General features: G+C 52.6%; 1 protein-coding gene across 1 annotated transcript; it reads left to right on the top strand.

Annotated features, from left to right (window-relative positions):
* Positions 1-3,120: 3,120 nt before the first annotated feature.
* LOC118392696 (uncharacterized) lies at positions 3,121-9,276 on the top strand. Its single transcript, XM_052460739.1, has one exon. It carries the CDS (start codon positions 3,365-3,367, stop codon positions 6,338-6,340), a length of 2,976 nt encoding a protein of 991 aa, XP_052316699.1. The 5' UTR covers positions 3,121-3,364; the 3' UTR covers positions 6,341-9,276.
* The last annotated feature ends 297 nt before the right edge of the window (positions 9,277-9,573 follow it).

Below are 9,573 nucleotides of genomic sequence, written 5' to 3'. Positions count from 1 at the left end.
TACCCCCAGACTGATACCTCCTCTCCAGACTGATACGTCCTCCCTAGACTGATACCTCATCCCCAGACTGATTCCTCCTCTCCAGACTGATGCCTGCCCCCAGACTGATACCTCCCTCCAGACTGATACCTCATCCCCAGAAGTATCAGTCCTCCCTAGACTGATATCTCCCCCCCAGACTGATACCTCCTCTCCAGACTGATACCTCCCCCAGACTGATACCTCCTCCCCAGACTGATACCTCCTCTCCAGACTGATACCTCCTCCCCAGACTGATACCTCCTCTCCAGACTGATACCTCCCCCAGACTGATACCTCCCCCAGACTGCTACCTACCCCCAGACTGATACCTCCTCTCCAGACTGATACGTCCTCCCTAGACTGATACCTCATCTCCAGACTGATACCTCCTCCCCAGACTGATACCTCCTCTCCAGACTGATACCTCCTCCCCAGACTGATACCTCCTCTCCAGACTGATGCCTGCCCCCAGACTGATACCTCCCTCCAGACTGATACCTCATCCCCAGAAGTATCAGTCCTCCCTAGACTGATATCTCCCCCCCAGACTGATACCTCCTCTCCAGACTGATACCTCCCCCCAGACTGATACCTCCTCCCCAGACTGATACCTCCTCTCCAGACTGATACCTCCTCCCCAGACTGATACCTCCTCTCCAGACTGATACCTCCCCCCAGACTGATACCTCCCCCCAGACTGCTACCTACCCCCAGACTGATACCTCCTCTCCAGACTGATACGTCCTCCCTAGACTGATACCTCATCTCCAGACTGATACCTCCTCTCCAGACTGATACCTCCCCTCAGACTGATACCTCCTCCCCAGACTGACACCTCCTCTCCAGACTGATACCTCCCCCCAGACTGATACCTCCTCCCCAGATTGATACCTCCTCCCCAGACTGATACCTCCCCCCAGACTGATACCTCCTCTCCAGACTGATACCTCCTCCCCAGACTGATAACTCCTCTCCAGACTGATACCTCCCCCAGACTGATACCTCCCCCCAGACTGCTACCTACCCCCAGACTGATACCTCCTCTCCAGACTGATACGTCCTCCCTAGACTGATACCTCATCCCCAGACTGATACCTCCTCTCCAGACTGATACCTCCTCCCCAGACTGATACCTCCTCCCGAGACTGATAACTCCTCTCCAGACTGATACCTCCCCCCAGACTGATACCTCCTCCCAGACTGATACCTCCCCCCAGACTGATACCTCCCCCAGACTGATACCTCCTCTCCAAACTGATACCTCCCCCAGACTGATACCTCCTCTACAGACTGATACCTCCCCCAGACTGATACCTCCTCTCCAGACTGATACCTCCCCCAGACTGATACCTCCTCCCCAGACTGACACCTCCTCTCCAGACTGATACCTCCCCCCAGACTGATACCTCCTCCCCAGATTGATACCTCCTCCCCAGACTGATACCTCCCCCCAGACTGATACCTCCTCTCCAGACTGATACCTCCTCCCCAGACTGATACCTCCTCTCCAGACTGATACGTCCTCTCCAGACTGATACCTCCTCTCCAGACTGATACGTCCTCCCCAGACTGATACCTCCTCTCCAGACTGATACCTCCTCCCCAGACATATCAGTCCTCCCTAGACTGATACCTCCTCCCCAGACTGATACCTCCTCTCCAGACTGATACCTCCTCTCCAGACTGATACCTCCTCCCCAGACTGATACCTCCTCTCCAGACTGATACCTCCTCTCCAGACTGATACCTCCTCCCCAGGCGTATCAGTCCTCCCTTGACTGCTCCTGCACAACCCCCCAGTTTGGTTGGCAACACAGTCTCCATTAACTCATGCCTTGTTTTCATTATAGAACCCTGAGGCCCTTTCCTGTGCAGGGCATTGGCCACTTTCTCTGCTTCCATATCTGCTTCCAAGGAGCGTTATTAGCAAGGTGAGTGGAATGATTGTTGCTATCATGGTTGAAAATGCAATGTGAGCAAGGCTGGTATCTTCTTTCTTGCTTGAGGCTATAGCGTCAGTGTCGGATGACACATTTTATGAGCGAAAGGAATCTTAATTTGATTCCAAAGGACAGATAAGCGAGTGGGGAATGCAGTATTTACAAAATGTATTACATGTGGGTGTACACACACACACACACACACACACACACACACACACACACACACACACACACACACACACACACACACACACACACACACACACACACACACACACACACACACACACACACACACACACACACAGAAGAACAGACGCAAGTATCATTCAGGTACACAGACACCCTTTGAGGATATCCATTCAAACCTTTCGTTACTTCCATTTAACAGACATGCTCGTTAAGCAAAAAGTGTTCATGTTCTCTCTGATAAAACAGAGATATGAAAGACGGACCAAAGAAAAGAGAGAAAGCTTCAGCTATGGACTGAAAGGAGACCAAGGGGAACAGAGTGGTGGGCTCTTGGAACACAGACAGGTCTTTGTCTGGTAATTCTCCTGCTTGTGGAATTATTGAAGAAAACCAAAACATTTTGAAGTGTCATAACTGAATATCTGCCTTGAAGGCCTGGTGGGATGGTGTGTTTTTGTGTGTGTATGTTTGTGTGTGTTTGTGCCTGGGTGTGTGTGCCTGTATGCCTGTGTGTGTGTGTTGTTGGAGGGTAGCGGATATGGGGGGTAGGGGACATGGGGGGTATGGCTGGGTACCAAGCTATTTCCATAAACTGACTTATGAAAACCTTACGACACACTCTTAGAAAGATAAATATACACAGTGCAGTGCACCTCCCCCAGCCTTCCCCGATACACTCACAGGCATCCCCCCTCTCTCTCTCTCTCTCTCTCTCAAACAACACACACACACACACACACACACACACACACACACACACACACACACACACACACACACACACACACACACACACACACACACACACACACACACACACACACACACATTGAGAACCCCCCACCTCTTCCAAAAACATAATTATTTTGTTCAATTCCCTCCCTCTTTCCTTCGCTCATTCCCCTTTTGCCCTCCCTCCCTCCCTCCCTCCATCCCTCCCTCTCTCTCTCTTCCCACTCCCTCTCTGAAATCTAGGGACAATCTGCAAGCACTCAACACCGGCACAGAACTCTGTTAGCAGGGAAGACTGAGGTAGTTGGAGAGAGAGAGAGGTTTGGAGAGGTATTGTGCAGATGAAGAGAGAAAAGTTTGGATGAGAAGAAAAAAAACAAGAAACAAATAGTAAAAAAGTTGAAGAGGAGAAAGAGAAAAAAGAAGAAGAAAAAGCGAGGATTTGAAAAGTAAGCTGTGTGGCGAGTGAACTAACAATGGGCTCCCCAGTGCGCTGTGCTGCTGCTGTAGTTGTCTCACTACTGGGTCTCCTCTACTATAGTCCCCCTGTATGGGGCCAGGAGCTAAAGGAGAGGGACGCTCTGTGCAATGAGGACGGCTGCTTCGTGGTCTACTTCCAGCGCAAGACCTTCCTGGACTCCTGGAGAAGCTGCAAGGAGAAGGGAGGCAACCTGGCCACAGTCAAACTCCAAGAGGGGGCTGACACTATCGCTGCTCTCTTCTCCAGCGTGGAGCTACGGGGCCTCAGAACCAAGGTCCGGGTGTGGATTGGTCTCCAGAGACAGCCTCGCCAGTGTACCGCCTCTCGCCCTCTCCGTGGGTTCTCCTGGATTACGGGTGACCAGGATACCCAGTACACCAACTGGCTGAGGGACGACTCACCCAGTACCTGTTCGGCCCCGCGCTGTGTGGTTATGACCTATGGCACAGCCGCCCACGAGCAGCATGATAATTTTAAATGGCTGGACGGCTCGTGTTCGGTGCCCGTGGATGGCTACTTGTGCCACTACACCTACAAGGGCATGTGCCCGGCTATTTGGAGCGAGGGGGGCGGCAATGCCCTCTATAGTACCCCCTTCAGTCTCCTCAGTAGCCTTCTTACCCACGTGCCCTTTGGATCTGTAGCCACGGTGCCCTGCCCGGGGGGCACCAAGGAGGAGCAGTCAGTGCTGTGTGTGCTGAGGGAGGATGGCACTGTGGGGTGGTCCAGGGAGACGCCCCTCTGCTCCGACACCACAGAGAAGAGCTGGTGTGATCGGGACAATGGGGGCTGCGAGCATTTCTGCCAGGAGGCCAGGGAACACTACTACTGTGAGTGCTCGGACGGCTTTCAGCTCGGTGACGACGGGCAGACATGTGTTGCTGTCGACCCGTGCCACAGTGCCCCCTGTGAGTTCGAATGCCTTCCGCTGTCGGACGGCTACCGCTGTGCCTGCCCCGAAGGATACATGCTGGACCCGGATGAGCGTGGTTGCCTGGATGTAGATGAGTGCCTGCAGAGTCCCTGCGAGCAGCTGTGCGTCAACGCCCCGGGAACCTTTGAGTGCCGCTGCCGCCAGGGCTACCGGACGGACCAGGAGGGCGACTGTGAGGACGTGGACGAGTGCATGGATGACCCCTGTGAACACGCCTGCGAGAACACGCCTGGCTCCCACATCTGCCACTGCCACCTGGGCTTCTCCCCCCTGCCCGAGGACCCCTCCCACTGCCAGGACACCGACGAGTGTCAGATCCCTGGGACATGTCAGCAGATGTGTGTGAACTACGAGGGGGGCTTCGAGTGTTACTGCGAGGTGGGTTACGAGCTACTCTCTGACCAATTCTCCTGCAGGAAGATAGGAGAGGACTCACCCACCGCAGTCACGCCCTCGTACCCCTGGGTCACCGGCCAACCTGGTTCCAAGTGGGACCCCCAGCAGACCTACACCGACTGGCCCCTGGAGGAGGAAGAGTCCCTGGACTGGCTCACAGACCCTCCCAGGCTGGAAAGTGACATCATCTGGGTCACCAGCGCACCCCAGGAGGAGCCAGTCCTAAACCACAACCCATTCCTGCCCTTCCCCACGGAAGAGCCTGAGGAGGAGGAAGAGGAGGAGGAGGAGGAAGAAGAGGAGGAGTATACACCTGGCTGGGACATCATGAATTGGAATGTCCCAGCCAAGGTCCAGCCAGAGTTGGAACCCACGCCCAGTCTCTCTCCCAGCCCCACATCCGACACAATCCCCACCCCAACACCCACATCTGACAGGTATTGGTTTGAGGAGGATGAGGAGACCACTACCAGTCCCTCAGTCCTCCCCACCCCCACTATCTCGGGAGGGGCCTGGAACTGGTTCTGGATCATTTCCACCCCCACCAGCCAGGACCAAGGACTTACGACGTGGCAGGAGCCAATCACTGACCAGTATGTCCCCGCATCCAACTATGGTGAAGCTGATGAGAATGAGGAAGTGGGGGTAACTGACGATGGGTGGGTGACATCCCCCCCAGAGATGGACCAGGACCCAGGCCAGCACACCCCCTCCCTGCCTTTTCCCCTGGCTCCTCAAACCCCCCTCACACCCAACCAGGGAGTGGTGGAGGTGGAGAGGGAGGATGAGAGGGAGCCGCCCCAGGAGGATGTGTTGGAGGTGGAGGGGGAGGATGAGAGGGGGCCGCCCCAGGAGGACATGGTGGAGGTAGAGGATGAGAGGGAGCTGCCCCAGGAGGACGTGGTGGAGGGGGAGGATGAGAGGGGGCCGCCCCAGGAGGACGTGGTGGAGGGGGAGGATGAGAGGGAGCTGCCCCAGGAGGACGTGGTGGAGGGGGAGGATGAGAGGGAGCTGCCCCAGGAGGACTTGGTGGAGGGGGAGGATGATAGGGGGCCGCTCCAGGAGGATGTGGTGGAGGTGGAGGGGGAGGATGAGAGGGGGCCGCCCCATGAGGACTTGGTGGAGGTGGAGGGGGAGGATGAGAGGGGGCCGCTCCAGGAGGATGTGGTGGAGGTGGAGGGGGAGGATGAGAGGGGGCCGCCCCATGAGGACTTGGTGGAGGTGGAGGGGGAGGATGAGAGGGGGCCGCTCCAGGAGGACTTGGTGGAGGTGGAGGGGGAGGATGAGAGGGGGCCGCTCCAGGAGGACGTGGTGGGGGTGCAGGATGAGAGGGAGCCGCCCCAGGAGGACGTGGTGGGGGTGGAGGATGAGAGGGAGCCGCCCCAGGAGGATGAGGGGGAGCCTCCCCAGGAGGATGAGAGTATCCAGAAGCAGGATGGTGCCAACTGGCTGCTGGTAGGCCTCCTGGTGCCCCTTTGTATCTTCATCGTGGTGATGGTGGCACTGGGCATCGTCTACTGTACCCGTTGCGCTGTCACGCCACGCAATAAGTCCGCCACCGACTGCTACCATTGGATCTCCGGGGCGCACGACAAGCAGGGCGCGCTCAATCCCAGCAAGGGGATGCAGTCACATGTTTAAACAGACAAAATGAGTAAAGACTTGTAGATAAATAAACTGGTTTTAATAAATAAGAGGAGAGGATATGAAGAAGGTAAGAGAGGACTTGGGTGGTTGTTTTATTGAATGCGACTCTGTGAAACACTTGGATGTTTCTGTGGAATATCGGTTGAAAGAGAAAAGAGAAGAAACAGGAAGCAATACAACAACAAAAAAACACAGATCCTTTTCTTGGGATGATTTGACATTATTGTTGCTTACGCAGATCTCACAGGACAAGGTATATGATCCCTATATGATTGCACTATAGGGTCATAATAGAAACCATCTATTGGGGTTGAATACGTCATCTGGTTATAGTTACAGATGCTGTGGGTATACACTGTTAATGTATTACCAGTGCCATCTGAAAACCTAAGCCAAAGAACTATACTGTAGCCTATAGCATTTTTTTGTTGTCGATGAAATCTGGGTGTCTGCACCTTTCAAACAAATGCTCAGGTTTTGAGCTCATTCCCCAAAGTGTGGTGTCACAAATTACTGTTTTTTGTCCACTTTGTCAAAGAAGCAGGTTCTTATTTACCTCAGAAGTTGTTGAATGAAGGCGGTTGTGATTCACAACCCTTTGCAGGACAGCAGACATTTCAGCAGTTGAACCAAACTATACAAGCATGACTGTCACGGCGCTGTCGACTGTCATGACGCTGTTGACTGTCACGACGCTGTTGACTGTCATGACGCTGTTGACTGTCACGACGCTGTTGACTGTCATGACGCTGTTGACTGTCACGACGCTGTTGACTGTCATGACGCTGTTGACTGTCATGATGCTGTTGACTGTCATGACGCTGTTGACTGTCACGATGCTGTTGACTGTCATGACGCTGTTGACTGTCATGATGCTGTTGACTGTCATGACGCTGTCGACTGTCATGACGCTGTTGACTGTCACGGCGCTGTTGACTGTCACGACGCTGTTGACTGTCATGACGCTGTTGACTGTCATGACGCTGTTGACTGTCATGACGCTGTTGACTGTCATGACGCTGTTGACTGTCATGACGCTGTTGACTGTCATGACGCTGTTGACTGTCACGACGCTGTTGACTGTCACGACGCTGTTGACTGTCACGACGCTGTTGACTGTCATGATGCTGTTGACTGTCATGACGCTGTTGACTGTCATGATGCTGTTGACTGTCATGATGCTGTTGACTGTCACGACGCTGTTGACTGTCATGACGCTGTTGACTGTCATGACGATGTTGACTGTAACGGCGCTGTTGACTGTCACGACGCTGTCGACTGTCACGACGCTGTTGACTGTCACGACGCTGTTGACTGTCACGACGCTGTTGACTGTCACGACGCTGTTGACTGTCACGACGCTGTTGACTGTCATGACGCTGTTGACTGTCACGACGCTGTTGACTGTCATGACGCTGTTGACTGTCACGACGCTGTTGACTGTCATGACGCTGTTGACTGTAACGGCGCTGTTGACTGTCACGACGCTGTTGACTGTCACGACGCTGTTGACTGTCATGCCGCTGTTGACTGTCACGGCGCTGTTGACTGTCACGACGCTGTTGACTGTCACGACGCTGTTGACTGTCACGACGCTGTTGACTGTCACGACGCTGTTGACTGTCATGATGCTGTTGACTGTCATGACGCTGTTGACTGTCACGACGCTGTTGACTGTCATGACGCTGTTGACTGTCATGACGCTGTTGACTGTCACGGCGCTGTTGACTGTCATGATGCTGTTGACTGTCACGACGCTGTTGACTGTCACGACGCTGTTGACTGTCATGACGCTGTTGACTGTCATGACGCTGTTGACTGTCATGACGCTGTTGACTGTCACGACGCTGTTGACTGTCATGATGCTGTTGACTGTCACGACGCTGTTGACTGTCACGACGCTGTTGACTGTCACGACGCTGTTGACTGTCACGACGCTGTTGACTGTCACGATGCTGTTGACTGTCACGACGCTGTTGACTGTCACGACGCTGTTGACTGTCACGACGCTGTTGACTGTCATGACGCTGTTGACTGTCATGACACTGTTGACTGTCACGATGCTGTTGACTGTCATGACGCTGTTGACTGTCACGATGCTGTTGACTGTCACGATGCTGTTGACTGTCACGACGCTGTTGAGAAGAAGCAGTCACTCGGATATTACTTTTACGCTTCTGCTTTTTTAAGTACCGGAACAAATCAATTCACACCACAGACCAAATTAGTTTTATACAGTATCCGTGTATATATGTGCTTGATTGATTTTGTGTATGTATAGTTTGTAGCAATGACTTTTCCAGACAATGTGTTAGTGTCATGATTCCTGATTCAACGAAGTGCCTTTTGTTTTATATTGACCACAGAACTCTTAGTAATTCCAAGGAATGTCTGTCTGTCTAAGGGGGATGGTTCCTTCCATTCAACTCCAATTAAACTAACTATCTCACCCATTCTCCTCCTGAAGGTTTGAGTGCAGCTGGAAGATGTGTTTGCATTACAGACTACAAGGACTGTAATGGGGGGGTCACAGGCTCCCGATTGACTTTACCATTGGCCTTTTCAGTGAACTCGTGATCTTTCAATCGCTCCCCAGTCACATACTGTAAGTGTTCAGCACGCCCCACTCCCTCTTGTCACAGGCCTGACCTGAGCTTTCTATGAACTTCCTTAATAGCCATGATGGGACAATACCAACATTTACAGTTTGAAGTCAATGCACCCTCTAGCAACTTTGACAGTAACTGCAGTCCCCATTCAAAGGATGGCTTGCACTTGTAAATTACAGACTATCAGAAATGACAAACAATGGAATGTTTGTGCTAAGATGTGCCTTCTGATCTAAGGACTGTGAAATGCTTTTTAAATGTTTTTGTTACCCGTTAGGTTTTAAGTAATTGTTAATTAAAATGATAAGGGTTCTATCGATATTCATGTCTTGTGATTTAATGGTTCATAGTCCAATCACTTCATAATGTAATCCTGAATGTTTTAGGAGACATGCAGAAACCTCAGTTTGAAAATTGATTCCTTGTGCACAGAGAGTATATGGAAGCAGCACTAAGTCGAAGAGGCCCTATTGGGTGTTTAAATAAACATCTTCAGGCGCCCTTCAACGCTGACAGGAGAGGCGGGAGGGTGTGTGAACTTAGGAATATCACAGCTCTGCGACAAACACAACGTTTAGAATCAATCAATCACAGGGGTGGGAAATGATTCATTAAAAC

This window comes from Oncorhynchus keta, chromosome 13, assembly GCF_023373465.1.
Source record: "Oncorhynchus keta strain PuntledgeMale-10-30-2019 chromosome 13, Oket_V2, whole genome shotgun sequence".
Lineage (NCBI taxonomy): Eukaryota > Metazoa > Chordata > Actinopteri > Salmoniformes > Salmonidae > Oncorhynchus > Oncorhynchus keta.
This window is presented reverse-complemented; position numbering and strand designations above follow the sequence as displayed.

Excerpts from the sequence above, each read along its gene's own strand:
- LOC118392696 (XM_052460739.1), top strand. The coding sequence starts at position 3,365 with ATGGGCTCCCCAGTGCGCTGTGCTGCTGCTGTAGTTGTCTCACTACTG.